At 36.2% G+C, this 15,381-nt stretch overlaps 10 protein-coding genes across 10 annotated transcripts; 6 read left to right on the forward strand and 4 right to left on the reverse strand. All coding sequences in view use genetic code 12, as the record gives it.

The window, feature by feature from the left end:
- Positions 1-224: 224 nt before the first annotated feature.
- Positions 225-2,384, forward strand: MAE1 (malate dehydrogenase (oxaloacetate-decarboxylating); the record flags this gene model as incomplete). Its single annotated transcript, XM_007377315.1, has 1 exon — positions 225-2,384. A coding segment is annotated over one exon (1,645 nt), but the record flags the coding sequence as incomplete, so codon positions are not given.
- A 944-nt stretch (positions 2,385-3,328) lies between these two features.
- SPAPADRAFT_63257 (uncharacterized protein) lies at positions 3,329-5,809 on the reverse strand (the record flags this gene model as incomplete). Its single annotated transcript, XM_007377316.1, has 1 exon — positions 3,329-5,809. The coding sequence occupies one exon, from the start codon at positions 5,790-5,792 to the stop codon at positions 4,164-4,166; it is 1,629 nt and encodes a 542-aa protein (XP_007377378.1).
- ADK1 (adenylate kinase) lies at positions 3,351-4,100 on the forward strand (the record flags this gene model as incomplete). Its single annotated transcript, XM_007377317.1, has 1 exon — positions 3,351-4,100. The coding sequence occupies one exon, from the start codon at positions 3,351-3,353 to the stop codon at positions 4,098-4,100; it is 750 nt and encodes a 249-aa protein (XP_007377379.1).
- Positions 5,810-6,261: 452 nt separating the features above from the next.
- SPAPADRAFT_63259 (uncharacterized protein) lies at positions 6,262-6,933 on the forward strand (the record flags this gene model as incomplete). The annotated part of the gene is made up of 1 exon (XM_007377318.1): positions 6,262-6,933. One exon carries the CDS (start codon positions 6,267-6,269, stop codon positions 6,540-6,542), a length of 276 nt encoding a protein of 91 aa, XP_007377380.1.
- A 195-nt stretch (positions 6,934-7,128) lies between these two features.
- Positions 7,129-8,992, forward strand: YHM1 (Yhm1p; the record flags this gene model as incomplete). Its single annotated transcript, XM_007377319.1, has 1 exon — positions 7,129-8,992. A coding segment is annotated over one exon (772 nt), but the record flags the coding sequence as incomplete, so codon positions are not given.
- Positions 8,993-9,111: 119 nt separating this feature from the next.
- SPAPADRAFT_68513 (uncharacterized protein) lies at positions 9,112-11,261 on the reverse strand (the record flags this gene model as incomplete). Its single annotated transcript, XM_007377320.1, has 2 exons — positions 9,112-11,184; positions 11,243-11,261. 2 exons carry the CDS (start codon positions 11,247-11,249, stop codon positions 9,575-9,577), a joined length of 1,617 nt encoding a protein of 538 aa, XP_007377382.1.
- Positions 9,292-9,504, forward strand: SPAPADRAFT_142985 (uncharacterized protein; the record flags this gene model as incomplete). The annotated part of the gene is made up of 1 exon (XM_007377321.1): positions 9,292-9,504. The coding sequence occupies one exon, from the start codon at positions 9,292-9,294 to the stop codon at positions 9,502-9,504; it is 213 nt and encodes a 70-aa protein (XP_007377383.1).
- Positions 11,262-11,725: 464 nt separating the features above from the next.
- RPL25 (60S ribosomal protein uL23) lies at positions 11,726-14,244 on the reverse strand (the record flags this gene model as incomplete). Its single annotated transcript, XM_007377322.1, has 2 exons — positions 11,726-13,706; positions 14,115-14,244. The coding sequence occupies 2 exons, from the start codon at positions 14,119-14,121 to the stop codon at positions 13,285-13,287; spliced, it is 429 nt and encodes a 142-aa protein (XP_007377384.1).
- On the forward strand, positions 11,730-14,151 carry SPAPADRAFT_63262 (uncharacterized protein; the record flags this gene model as incomplete). Its single annotated transcript, XM_007377323.1, has 2 exons — positions 11,730-13,706; positions 14,115-14,151. One exon carries the CDS (start codon positions 11,777-11,779, stop codon positions 13,109-13,111), a length of 1,335 nt encoding a protein of 444 aa, XP_007377385.1.
- A 230-nt stretch (positions 14,245-14,474) lies between the features above and the next one.
- On the reverse strand, positions 14,475-15,262 carry SPAPADRAFT_63263 (mitochondrial 37S ribosomal protein YmS18; the record flags this gene model as incomplete). The annotated part of the gene is made up of 1 exon (XM_007377324.1): positions 14,475-15,262. One exon carries the CDS (start codon positions 15,180-15,182, stop codon positions 14,544-14,546), a length of 639 nt encoding a protein of 212 aa, XP_007377386.1.
- Between the last annotated feature and the right edge of the window lie 119 nt (positions 15,263-15,381).

The raw sequence follows: 15,381 nt of genomic DNA on the forward strand, positions 1-15,381 counted from the left end.
AGCGAAGTAACCAAAAAAAAAGTTGCGCAAAACGAATTAACAATTCCGTAATAGGAATTGCGGATATCGGGATCGATATCCTTTATCGAAAAATGTGTTGACAAATATCTAGATGATGCGAGTGCGGGCTTACGGACATGTTTCATAGTTTTATATATAAACTGAAGAAATCCTCCAACTTGAAATTTTTTCAATTGACATAAATTGTCTATTTTAAACTTTGTTTTTGTTGTTGCCTTCCGTTGCAAAGTTTCTTTTTCATCTCCCCCCCTTAATAAAATTTCAACTTAAACGTGTGTGGTGTTACTATACTGACATTTTTTTTTTTGAACCACGCCTTTTGTATTATTTATTCACTTGCATAATAATTTCCATCGAAGAAGTTACCAGAAAGTTTTACCATCGTTTTAATAACATTTCCAAACCAACAACAGACAGACAAATAATTCAATCATGCTAAAATTTAAAGTACAAATCCGGTTAGCTAGTACCGCTGCCTCCGTTGGTAAGCATACTTCAGTTCATACTCATACAATTAAGACCCCAGTTGATATTCGGGCTGCTATCGCTACATTAAAACCTAAAACCACAAGATTGTCAATTGAAGGACCAATTGAGTGTGATTTGCAAGGGTTTTCTCTTTTAAATTCTCCAATTTTCAATAAAGGTTCTGCATTTACTCAAGAAGAAAGAAAAGCCTTTGGATTGGAGGGTTTATTACCAAGACAAATTAACACTTTGGATGAACAAGTTGAAAGAGCTTATCGTCAATTTTGTTTCTTAAAGACTCCATTGGCTAAAAATGATTTTTTAACCAGTATGAGAATACAAAATAAAGTGTTGTACTATGAATTGGTTAGAAATCACATTAGAGAAATGTTACCAATTATTTACACTCCTACTGAAGGGGATGCTATTGCTGCATATTCACATAGATTCAGGAAACCAGAAGGTTGTTTCTTGGATATAAATGATCCAGATAGCATTGATACTAGATTGAGTGCTTATGGTGAAGATAAAGATATTGATTATATTGTTGTTTCTGATGGTGAAGGTATTTTAGGTATCGGAGATCAAGGTGTTGGTGGTATCAGAATCGCTATTGCCAAGTTAGGGTTAATGACTCTTTGTGGTGGTATCCATCCTGGTAGAGTTTTACCAATTGTACTTGATGTTGGTACCAATAATAAGAAATTATTGAATGATGATCTTTATATGGGAAATAAAATGGATAGAGTTAGAGGAGACCAATATTGGGATTTCATTGACAAGTTTATCCAAGCTGTCAAGAAGAGATTCCCAAGTGCCGTTTTACATTATGAAGATTTTGGGGTAAGTACAGGAAGACCAATGTTATACAAATATAGAGAAGAACTTCCTTCATTCAATGATGATATTCAAGGTACTGGTGCCGTTGTTATGGCTTCCATGACTGCTGCTTTACAATTTTCTAATCGTGACTTGCTTGATGCACAAATTGTTATCTATGGTGCTGGTTCTGCTGGTTTAGGTATAGCCGATCAAATTGTTAACCATATGGTTTCTCACGGTTCAACCGTCGAAGAAGCAAGATCAAGAATTCACTGTATGGATAGATATGGTTTAATTTTGGATAATTCCACTACCGGCAGTGAAGCTCAAATGAGATATGCCGACCCTGCATCTGAATGGGAAGGTGTAAATACCGCTAGTTTAGTTGATGTTATTGCTAAAGTTAAGCCTACCACTTTAGTTGGATGTTCAACTCAAGCTGGTGCTTTTGATGAAACTGTTATCAAGGAAATGTATAAGCACAACAAACAGCCAATTGTTTTCCCATTATCAAACCCAACCAGATTACATGAAGCTGTTCCAGTTGATATTATGAGATGGACCGATAACAATGCATTAATTGCTACTGGATCTCCATTTGAACCAGTTGATGGTTACTATATTTCTGAAAATAACAACTGTTTCACATTCCCAGGTATTGGGTTAGGTGCAGTATTGTCAAGATGTACTACTATTAGTGATACTATGGTTTCTGCTGCCGTTGATAAGTTGGCATCATTATCTCCAAAGATGAAAAACCCAAAGAATGGGTTATTACCAAGATTAGAAGAAATCGATGAAGTTAGTGCTCATGTTGCTGCTGCTGTTATTTTGCAAAGTTTAGAAGAAGGTACTGCTAGAGTTGAAAATGAAAGACGTCCAGACGGTGGATTTGTTAGTGTTCCTCGTGAATTCAATGCTTGTCTTAAATGGGTTCAATCACAAATGTGGAAGCCAGTTTATAGACCATTGGTTAAGGTGGAACATGTACCAGAAATCCATACTTATCAATATTAAGTTTATAGACTATAAAATTCAGTGCATAAAGTTTTTTAATACGAAATTTATTTATTAATAGCTAAGCTTATTGTAGTAGAAAACTGTTCTTGTGCATCGGCTTGTTCTTTTAAAATTCATGATTCATTAAGGCACAGGATCAATTGTCTGTGCATGTACAATTTCAGGAACTGTTCAAAGTAGTCAAACGGCAAACTTAGCTCTTGTAACTTTATCAAGTTAAGGACTTTACATGAAAGACTTAGACCCAGTTGCTCTGAGCCCTGACCATTCAACTCGCATACACTTGAAATTTTCTAGGTTATAATATACATAATCTTCAGATAATCGAATTTGAGCAAAAATATACTGATAATTTAACAAGATTGAGCCGGATCTATAACCCGAGTGGTATTTCGATAAAAGAAGTAAAAATGAGGTACAGTCTTGCAAATCAAATTAAAATTTTCAACCGAGTTAGATACGGAACTATTTTTAAAATTGCAATAAAGATGCAAAGTTTTCTAATACAATTACACTTGTTCTAAACTATTTACGATATTTGCAATAATTAAAATATGTTATTTACAAACATTACAGATATGCTTCCTCGGACATTAGAAAGCTTGTTTAAAAAGTAATAGCACGTTTAATCTGGATACCACCAGTAAAAGCTCGGCAATTTGAATTAGAAACGACAAATCTCGGAGTTGGTTCTCGGACATTAAACCTAATCCACAAATAATAATTCTTGCATAAAGCTTTTTTGATGTTGTATTTATTAATGTGGGGTCGATGGTAATTTGGTAGCGCCAAACGCCTTGTTTTGGCCAATGAAAATTGTCTGTTGCAAACAAAATAACTAGAATGCCCCTCGTTGTCTGTTGAGTGTTCCCAAAAAAATAAAAGAATCGGATATTAAAAAATATATTTTTTTTTTTTTAACTCTGATAAAATTTCCAACGATCACTGCGAAACATTTTTGAAAAATCTTGAACCTTCCTTTCTTCCTTCTTCTTTTACTGATTGAATCATCTACAAACATGTCTGTCGAAGAACTCAAACAAACCGTTCACAAATTGCAAGAACGTATCCAACAATTGGAAAAGAAAGCTGGTCTTATCCCAGAAGTTCCAGAATCCATTCGTATGGTTCTTATTGGTCCTCCAGGTGCTGGTAAGGGTACTCAAGCTCCAAACTTGCGTGACAAATTCTGTGCTTGTCATTTAGCCACTGGTGATATGTTACGTGCTCAAGTTGCTGCCAAGACTGCCCTTGGTGTTGAAGCTAAGAAGATTATGGACCAAGGTGGATTAGTCTCTGATGAAATCATGGTCAATATGATCAAGAGTGAATTGGAAAACAACAAGGAATGTTCTCAAGGTTTCATTTTGGATGGTTTCCCAAGAACCATTCCTCAAGCTGAAAAGTTGGATGATATGTTGAAGGAAAGAAAGACTCCTTTACAAAGTGCTGTTGAATTGAAGATTGACGATGAATTATTAGTTGCCAGAATTACTGGTAGATTAGTCCATCCTGCCTCTGGTAGATCCTACCACAAGTTGTTCAACCCACCAAAGAAGGAAATGACTGATGATCTTACTGGTGAACCATTGGTTCAAAGATCTGACGATAACGAAGAAGCTTTAAAGAAGAGATTGATCACTTACCACAAGCAAACCGAACCAATTGTTGACTACTATACCAAGACTGGTATCTGGCATGGTGTTGATGCTTCCCAAAAGCCAGCCAAGGTTTGGGATGACATCTTAAAATGTTTGGGTCAAAAATAAATTAGGTAAATTTTCTTGTATTTAAAAAAAAAATAAAAGGTATATATGTGAATACAGTATATATTATGCTAATTTACCTCGTTTTCTAGTATTACCATCCTCAGTATCTGTTGCTCTCTTTCTATCGTTGAAACAAGTAATATGGACAATCTTTCGTAAGTTCTTGGAGTCATTTGGACTCTTTATACATCCCATCCAACACCACTCCCCAATTTCATCATTATAACTAGCCTTGACTTGTTCTAAACAGATCAAACATTTATTATTCATATTGGTATCGGCTGAAGGAACAACCACATATGGAACAACTCCACTCGGTATATTCGAATTGATTGTTGCAGTTTGAGCCACTTCAGGAGTAGCAAATTCCAACAATTGCTCATCTTTGAAGTTAGCCCAATCGTAATCATCCAAGTACCAGCTTCTGGATTGAACGTTGGATACAACGCCCCCACCAGTTCCAGTTGCACCAGAACCCGTACCTGTTAATTTCTTATTGATTCTAAAATGCCAATCCAAATGAAGACGTTTCTTGGTGGATCCTTCTTGATCAGTACTAAATCTTTTACCACAAATTGAACATTTGCTGGCTTTGGAATTGTACAAAAGTTGAACTGAGGAATGACTAGGTTTATTTGTATTTATGAATTTTTGTAAGCTGTTATCATCACCGCTGATAGCTTTGGAAATTTGAACCAATTCCCCAAATTTCAACTTTTGATATTCAGATCGTTGAATGTTGCTGTTAGGATTAAGGATATCGGCAAGCACATCAACTCCTGGAATTTCTGTTTTAGGAACATATTTAATAGTAGGGAATACTAATGTATAATTAGGTTTTGAACCTGGAATTGGTTCTTGTTCTTTCTTGACTAGACCCGAGAGAATAAGGTCGTTAAATATTTGACTGGCATTTACTATTGGTTGAAGAGGTTGTGGAGGCTGTTGCTGTTGCTGTTGATGTTGTTGGTGGATTACTGGTTTTGGAGGTATAGGAGGTAAGGATGGCGGCGCAGGTGACAATTCTTGTTCCTTAATTGCATTAAGTTGATTCTGAACTGCTTGTAATTCTTGTGGTTTCATTTGTTGGTTAGTCAAGATAATTTTTAATTGGTTTAACGCCCTGAATTTATCATTGAGTTTAGAATCATTAGTACGTTTAAGTTTAGCTTCAAATATTGGAATTAATTGGTTGATATCAGAAATTAACTTACTATTACTAAGCACTGGACCCAGTTGACTCTTTTGCAGTTGTGATTGTGTAGGTGCTGATGTAAGTTTCCCCACTTTCTTTAAAAACCCTTCAACTTTATCCAATTGGTCTCTGGGGAACAACAGCTCACCACCACCTCTAACTTTCAGAATTTTCCAAGTCTCAAATAATGCCACTAATCTAGTTCTTGTAGCTTCATCAACCACTTTCCATACATCAATAAACAAATTATAGACATCATATCCTACAAGAATATTATAAGGATTACCCACGGTTTTGCAAATTGAGTCAAGCAAATATAATGCAAATAGTTTATGTTGAGGAATTGCCCGGCGGATTCTTTGTGTTATTAAGTCTATGATACCATCGGCCACCGTGGGATTCTCCTTGGCTATTGTGGTTAATGTTTCTATTATGGGACGGGAGTTGAATGTGAGCTCACTAAGTGTTTGCTGGTACGATTCGAGGATATCTGACATGATGCTGTAAGTAAGATAGTTTGTACGATGGATTTTTTTATGTTGACTTTTTTTTCTGTGTAGAAATCTTGACTGGTTGTAAAAATGGCTGTCCAAGACAAGGGGCTCTAAGGAAGACAGCATATACTTATTGGTGAAAACCTTTTAATATACAACTGGTAGTATTGCAACTTAAGAAACACTTTAATAAGTTAGGATGTAAATAATTGTGAATGAATAGTTGTTGGGTACTTACCACTACTTCATACGCGGACCCTCCTCTATTTGGGTTTAGAATGTCCATGAAAATGAACAGACTTCATCGCAAAGTTGTTACAAAAAGTCAACTTGGAACAACAATGTAAACAAAGAGATTTCACTAGGGACAATAACACTTGTAGTTACAACACAGCCCCCCTCTACGCTTCATTTATATAAATTTCATCGCTTGCAAAAAAAAAAAAGTTAGAGATTATTCACACTTTTCTTTACATCATGTCCCAAATCACAAATGAACTGCATTATAAACCAGAAGAGCCTCCACAATATAGTCCAGACTCAGAGTCAGATCAGGAATCACAAATACTGAATCTACAACGACAAAGTGGGAACGATAATCAATGCAGTACTGTATGTACCGATTTATGTTGTGGTGGCTGTTTTGGCTGCTGCCTGGAACAAACTTGTATGCGATCAGATAAAGATATGTTTGGCAGTATATTAGCAGTATTATGTTGTGGGACTGCTGCTGGGTTAGCAGTGCCGACGTAGTACGATGACAGATCAGAGTATGTTGTGAACAAGCAGGGCTGTGCTGGTTGCTAGAAAATCGCGTGCAAAAAATCTTACGTCCTTCTACAAGAAAAACTTGTCCATTTTATTATATTATACTATCATGATTATCAACTGGAGCTACATTGTTTCATTATGGTAATTACAATAGGTATGTTATATAAAAGCTTCCATGAAAGAAAATAATAGAGAATCTCGAGACGGCTGGAGATCTTGTCAAGTTAGATCGCTATTTTTTTTCTATTCTTGTAAGACAGAAAGAGATGACAGATAACGTTGAATGACATCCACACGGTAATTAATAAATATAGTAAAACAACAAAATAAATAAATAGAGGAATCCTTTTTATATCAAGGATTTTATTCCCACAAACCATACTCAACTTGTAATAATATTTTAGCATATCCTGTTAAAGCTCACTCCTATGTAAGCTTGAAATTAGTTCTTCCCAAATAGGCAATCGCTCCTATCAAAAATTTTCTTAACCGCGATGTTGACTCACCGAGGTTTTTTTTTTTCCAAACTCCATAAAAAAAATTTTCACACCTGTTTCCTCTTGATCTTGCAAAAACACACAACAAACAATGTCCCCAAGTGCCCACTCCTCTTCTGATAAGAAGCAATCTGGATCTGCTCGTGTTCTCGGTTCTGCTGCTGCCGGGATCTGTGAAATTGCCGTTTTCCATCCTGTTGACACTGTCTCCAAGAGATTAATGTCTAACCATGGTAGTATTAAATCTGCTGCTCATTTAAATCAAGTTATTTTCCGTGACGCTGCCGAACAAGCTTTAGGTAAGAGATTATTTACCTTGTTCCCAGGTTTAGGATACGCTGCTTGTTACAAGATCTTGCAACGTGTTTATAAATACGGTGGTCAACCATTTGCTAATGAATTCTTGAGTAAGAACTTTAAAGATTCTTTTGATGATGCATTTGGTCCAAAGAATGGTAAGGCTTTGATGTCTGCCACTGCTGGTTCTCTTATTGGTATCGGTGAAATCGTCTTGTTACCATTAGATGTCTTGAAGATTAAACGTCAAACAAACCCAGAAGCATTCAAGGGTAGAGGATTTACCAAGATTATTGCTGATGAAGGTTTTGGATTATATAGAGGTTGGGGATGGACTGCTGCCCGTAATGCACCAGGTTCTTTCGCTTTGTTCGGGGGTAACTCCTTTGCCAAGGAATATATCTTTGGATTAAAGGATTATTCTCAAGCTACTTGGACTCAAAACTTCATCACTTCTATCTTTGGTGCTTCCGCTTCTTTGATTGTTAGTGCTCCACTTGATGTTATCAAGACCAGAATTCAAAATAAAAACTTTAACGATGCTCAATCCGGGTTCACCATTTTGAAAAATATGGTTAAGCATGAAGGTTTCAGTGCTTTCTTCAAAGGATTAACCCCAAAGTTGTTGACCACTGGTCCTAAGTTGGTCTTCTCATTTGCATTGGCTCAAAGTTTGATTCCTGCTTTTGATAAGTTGTTGAGTGGAAGTAAATAGATGTTCTTGTATATAAAAAATTTTGTCTATAGAAATAAACTTTAGATTATGTTAAAAATCCTGGCTGCGAAAAACGAAATTTTCACAATTTGAAAAACAATCAATTTCAACAATTAAGACATGACATGTTTCTTCCTATTAGGAAATCAATACATTGACCTTTTTGGATGTACGACAACTGGAACGTAACTAGCAGCAATCACCCAAAGCAATCATCATTTAGCGGTTCTTAAACCAACGTTTGTTGACATCACAACCTGATAGTTTGATTGATTACACGAGGATTAATGGATATTTGGTATGATAATCTTATTACTAATGTCGGACCCAGGAAATCTCTTCCCAAACTTATCCCAATTTCTTGTATAATACCCCGTAGGTTAAAACCACTAAGATTAAAATCCTTTAGGTTAAACCTCCCCCATCATTACAGTCATATCGGAATACACACAGCTAAATCATCCCTTCTTCCGAGATCAAGGTTGCTACCCTGTCACTAGTGCATAAACGAGAGGATGCGCCGTTTATTATTTCAAACTTGCTATCGTACGGCTATGCCAAGTGTCAGCAATGTTCCACGGGTATTGGCGGTTTTTTAGTGCAGGGGGGGAACTAAGCATTGTTGATTGATTGAGTGCCTAGACTTGATTTGAGATGTGTCATTAGAAGTTGACTAATGAATGGAATTGAAGACTTTAGATGGTGAAAATTTGTGAATGTATAATATCTACCGGGGTTTGATATTTATAAACCCGAGCCAGTATCTTCGGAAAATAATGTTAAATATTTTCTGCCTTACTAATCATATGCAACGGTTCGGTAATAGCGCCTACAATGTGTCTTATTATTCATCAAAACCAAGAAATAAACAGTAATACCAGCCACAACCAAGGTAAGACCCTGTCTTAACAATATTCAGTTGTGATATCAAAATAGTATACATGTAAGTTACGCCCCTAGGTAACTGGCCACGGAAACAATTGCCTTACAAGGCACCAAATTCCAATGAAAGTACTCCCCGCATGATCCTTCCCAAATAGGTAATTTAATAGAGTCTGGCCCCGTTAGTGGCTGTGATGTAATCAAAAGAAAAACAAAAAAAAAACGTGGTTGCTACGGGAACCATGCTTAGAAATCATCAATTAATTTTACAAACTATAAAACCCCTTAGCTAAGAGCCGTTTACTTGCATCCAATGTCAACAATATAACAGTAGACAAAAATGAAGATAATACTATGGTTTATATATCTTATCAAGATCAATCTCCTACAAATGATAGTTCATGGGTCAAGAAACCCTTCGCTAACTATACAATATATCGACAGTTCAATATTTGAAGCATCACGATGCACTCCTGAACTGGAAAACTATTCTGCTGATAGAGCTTGGGCTAATAATTTGACTGATGTGCCGGTAATGCCTGAGTTTGTATGATTATTATTTTTAGATATAGATGTTTTATTTATGGTTATTGTGTATAGGATTTTTAAATGTATAATGGTTTTTATTGGTGTAAGTTTTGTACACCGAATTGATTATAATATCCCAACTTCTGGATACCAGGAACCTCTTTAACCCATCGTCTTCTAGTCATGATTTTGTCGAGTTCATCAATGGTAGTTTTATTCTCAACAAGACACAATCTAAATACCGCTTCTGACTTCTTCTTATCCCGTTGCAACTTTTCACTAACCCGTTCACGTAATCCACCATTTGAATTGGCGATATTCATGGCACTCTTTAGTAAGTTCTTGACATTTTGTAAAAGAACATCTCGGTTTCTTTCCGATGCCTCTAAACCTGAAATTGAGCTTCGTTGTAATTCAATATCAGCACGAGCAATCATTATTTCACTTAGTTGACAAATCAACGTTCCCAATCCTTGTTCAATACCTGATGGGACTTTCTTTCTTGCAATATATGTCTCATTCAATATTTCTTGGGCACGTTTTAATAATTGCGATTGTTGGGAAAGACATTTCCAAAATAGTTCCTTGTCTTGGCCAATCGCAATATCGTTTCTTTCAATTATGGTTTGGATATTGTCCGATGCAATCATGTATCGTTCAGCCACATCGGGGAGCTCGGAGTTCAGCCATATTTCAAGCACATGGTTGACATCACTTGATAACCCAACAAGAACAGTTTTATTAAGAACCAATTGATTAATTTGCTCTTGAGATATGTTGGCCAACATTTCATTCTTACTTGGTGAATTATCACTGAATTTTTCAATAAGGCCTTGTGATAATCTATCAGTTGTTTCAAGCAATGGCAATATTATAGTATTTACTTGAATTAAATGTTGCTCGTTGGTAACATTTTCATACAATGCTTCAATAGCCTTGTAGGATGCAATCACAGTTTCGTATAGATCGACCGGTTGGACAATTTCTTCGCTGACTAGTTCTTCTTGCTTTTCTGCTTCGCTTGAAGTATGAGTAACTTGAACAGAAGAAGAAACAGGATTAATCTGGGTCAATTCATTAACAAAGTTTTCCAACTCGGTCACTTGTGCCTCCATTAATGTCAATAAAATCTCCTTAATCTTCAAGAATATGTCAATCAAGTAATTAAAATCACTATCGGGGTTTTCTTGTTCAACTTCCACCAACTCAGTGTATACTACCGCAGTATTAAACAACAAATCAAATGGAATCTTCTTACCTAATGATCTAGCAATTTGCATAGCTTGTTCGTGGGCATTTACAATATTAGGTAATTCTTGAGCCACACTTGGTCGAGCATTGAAGACTTCATCCACATTAGTCAAATCTTCCACATCTATCCCATCGCCATGTTTGAAGTATGTCGAATAAACCAGAAACAATAATCTTGCTGAATTGTAATAAGAGTCAAGCAATGAATCATCTGTGGGAGTTGACAACTCAATTGACTTCAAATACGAACTGTATGCCTTTTGATAAAAGCGTAATGATTTAGATAAGTCAGAACCCAACCAACGATCACCACTTTCTTCATCTATTGAGCCTTGTACGAGAAAATCTTCTGCTGTAACAGGATCAGGCTGTGGCTCTTCACTGTCTCCTTTCAGTAACTGTTGCAGTTTTTTGAGTAAATTTTCCGCTCTTTTCCCGAATTTAGGATTACCTTCTAGGAAGAGAGTTAGTAATTGATTATATCCCTGAGTGATTGACTACAATTTACGTACTTTTCATTTCTTGGCTAGTACCTGTAAAGATATTAAGTTAGAAACTCCAAGCCGGATTTTTTGAAGTTCAATCCGCGCAGACCATAACCCGAGCTACCAAATGAAATGAAGATACAACAACATACATCCAAGTTGTCCCTTCCAAGACGCTAAAATATAAATATTAATATTAGTATGGTTTGATTCAACGGTAAGACTATAGTGGCAAGTAATAGTGTGGGTTTCAGAATTCAGCTGTCAAACGCGAAGAAGCTGTCATTTTATTGTTGCCATATCAAACACGTAATTTCACAACTGTAATTTCAGACTACAGCGGTGAATATTTAAACTATGGTTATTCCCAAGTAAAGGTGGGAGTCGCAAGAGTTATCCCGATTGATTACCATGCACATTCCATTTCATCTTAGAATTGAAATACATGCTTAGGCAAAAACAGTCAAGACAATGAAATAATTTTTTTTTTGGGTACATTTTTAAATCAAATTAATGGTCTAAATTTATCCTAAACACGCGATTGTTTACTTCAATGAACAAATGTTTGTGACAGCTCTAAAAGACCTTCCTTCACCAAGTCAAGCCCGAAAGCAGGAGTTTAAGGCACTCATTACCGCCCTTCTCCTAGGTGTAATACCCACTCCATACAAGGATGAAGCACTACTTGTTATTTCCGATTTAACAACAATCTCGCAGCAGGTTTCCATAAACCAAGGATCAGATCACCAGTACATCGAGAAATTAAACTGTCAGTTCAAAATTGGGAATTTCACAATTCCTAGCAAATCTCTCTTTTCATGCACTATTACCAAGGATAACCGTGACTATATCAAGAAACAACTTCAGAATAGACAATTACCCGGCGAATACATTAATTCACGTAAAAATAAACTTGATGATGATTTCTTGTTTGCACTGATTGGATTAGATATTTTCGAACGGGATGGAGTTATTGCTGCAACATGCAACAAATTGAGAATAGCTACCGATGCCAAGGATGTATACAACATGTTTTATGAAACAGTTGCATTTTATCGTGTAATAAATATACTTAAACAAAAATGCCGTGGACAATATTTCAAGAGTACTACTGAAAGATATGGCTTGAATAAATATTTCATTAACAATCTAGATAAAGATCATGACGTTGAATCTCAACTGAATGGAGCGCCAGCCCTGAAGATCAGGAAAATTACTGCTGGATCTAATTTGTTGTTTAATCACGCCGAGGAAGACTCTCAAGCTCCATTATTTCCAGAAACTCAAAAGAATAAAGAGACTCAATCAGGACTGATTATCGAGTTGGAAGAAGAAGAAGAAGAAGAAATACCAATGTTGCAAATCCCAAGTACGGTGGTCCCTGGTTCCACATCGATTCCATTCGGTAGCTCAACCGGGGCAACCAATTCAACCCTCGCTACGTCAAATTCATCATATGATGGCTCCCCTATTTATCCCGTCTCGTTGACAGAGTTACTCATGGCAGAAGAAGAAGATCCGGGAACGCATTTGGGAAGATTGTATGAAATTCATGCAAAAGTCGTGGGTATGCTTCCGTATAAACCCTTCATTATTAAACCCTATAAACGTACTATGAAAATTGCTCCGTTCAAATTAGTCCTCAAGTCTGGAGAAAACGTCTTATTGATTGACTTGAGAGTGGAAGAAGATTTATGTGGGTTTTTCGGAATTTGCGAAGTTGAAGAAATCTATAGCGACATTCGGAACGTTGAAAAGAAGGTTTACAAGTTATTACATGATGGCAAAACTCGTCGAATAATGGTAAAGAGAAGAGTTAAACATATTGAATCAGACGACACTATGACGTTTGCATATTGGACTATGGAGTCTACCTTAGATAAGCTTTTAGAGTAAATAGAGAGAAACAGATAACAGTTTTCTTAATTTTATGATATATTTATTTTTATTATGATGAAGTTTAGATTTCCCATATGAACCGTTAAAATACAAGTGTAGATGATAATAATAACATTGGTGTTCTTTTCCTTGTTAAGTCGTTTTCAATTATTATATTAACATTAACTAATTTAAATATAACCAATTCTGTTGGCAACATCTAAAGCATCGTGGTCAGCAGTTAATCTAATGTAAGCCTTCTTGGTACCGTTTGGTCTGATCAAGGTGTTAACGTATTGAACATCAACGTTGTATAATTCCTTAACAGCAGCCTTGATTTGGTTCTTGTTGGCCTTGATGTCAACTTGGAAAACCAAGATGTTACCGTCTTCAACCTTCTTCATGGCGGTTTCAGAAGCAATTGGAGCAACAATAATCTTGTAAGCGTCCAATCTGTTGTAGTGAGGAACTGACTTTCTGGCGTATTTTGGACTTCTGGTTAATTGTAAAGTCTTTGGTAATCTGAAAGTGGTGGAAGTTCTAACCTTTAAAGCCTTCTTGGCGTTGGTACCCTTTAAGGCGGCCTTCTTAGCAGCAGTAGCTTTAGTGTTTGCTAAATATTTGTTAGTATAATGAACTTTATTGGATTGAAAGGAGAATATTTGAATTTGAGATGTGCTTGAATATTTCTTGAAGACTTGCCGGATACGAAGTGTATCTCTGCTTTATGTTTGCGCTTAATGAATAAAGTAAATAGCAGTGGTAGTGACAGTGATAGCACTAGTTGCTGTTGTCGTTGTAGTAGTAGTGGTGGTGGTAGTAGATATATGTTTCCTGTCTTTTCTTTTATTACAGTTCTGTTTGCTTGTTTCTTGCACTTTGATATTTCTTGCATCTTCACTTGGTCATTACTTTGACTTTTCTCGATGGACATTCACTGAACTTGACTGATCTGGCAATGTGCCTCTCGACATCATTCATATCATCTTCTCCATTCATATTCATGATCTTTATAACATACGAGCCATTTTTACTGTTGATTATATGCTAATATAAAACAAGAAATGAAATAGAAAAAAAAATTTCACCTAATAAATTCGTGAAAAAAAAATTGCACTAACTGAGAATCCGCCAGTATTGGGTTTGTTAGTGCGACCCCTTCGGTTTACTATGGGACAAAAAACTAAACAGTGCGCATTTGCCTAACAGTGCCACTAACAAAAATTTGTTAGCACCAAAAAAGAAATTACACCAGAAAAAATAAGTAGTACATAATGCCAAACAATATACAGGATGTACACGTGACGATGTTTGCAATTAGGGCTACAGCCCTAACATGTATAATCTATTATAATATGGGCTACACTCTTGGGGATAATTGACATCTAGTAATATCTTCTGGTAGATTAACTATTGTATTATTTACAGGAATATATACAGTCTTGTCAGTCTATATACGACGTTGCTTTTTGGAACGAGAACCACCAAACTTAAGTACAGTGGCATCACTGATTCTAACTATATTCTTTTGAAGTGCTTGACCTTCTTTACCTAATAAAGCAGCAGAAAAGGCTTCTCTACCTTTACCCATTCCATTGACGACAATTTCTACTTTATCGGTAGGACCAAACAAGTTCTTTTCTTGAATGGTCTTGAATAATTTAGAAGACAACTGGAACCCTGCTTCATATTCACTTCTTTGCACACCTCTGAATCCTAATTGACCTGTGCTTAATGAATACACGATTCTGTGAGGCAATTGTAAATAGTAAATAACTTGCTCATTGTGTGATAAGTGTTGATTCTTTTCCAAGAACTTGGTATCTTCAACCACAGCTACTACATTAGCTCTGGTGTTATTACTGGTGAAGGTAGCATAGATCTTCCATCCAACTACTTTTTCATCTGCTTTTAGCCAATTGGATGGTTTTACGCCTTTCTTGTTGGCCCTTCTAGGTGGAGCATTTAAAGTGGAAGTTGTGGAAATGGCTCTGATGGGGTTGATGATGGTATTGCTGATTGGTTGGATAGTAAGTGGCGCTTGGATTCTTGATCCGTTCAATGCAAATCTGGTTATCCTCGAGAACATATTGGTGTATATGACTGTATATGTGGAGGATGGTTGGTGACGACGAGTGTCCTGTTTGGTATGAGATCAAAGGATACAGTAACTGCTAGAACTTTTGATATTGGCTTTCGTCATGTTGAAAATTTTCTAGTGAGCCGAAGATTCGCGACAGCCAAAAAAAAAAAAGTGTATAATTGGATCATACTTTGTCGCGAGCATC

Source organism: Spathaspora passalidarum, assembly GCF_000223485.1.
Source record: "Spathaspora passalidarum NRRL Y-27907 unplaced genomic scaffold SPAPAscaffold_7, whole genome shotgun sequence".
In the NCBI taxonomy this organism is placed as follows: domain Eukaryota; kingdom Fungi; phylum Ascomycota; class Pichiomycetes; order Serinales; family Debaryomycetaceae; genus Spathaspora; species Spathaspora passalidarum.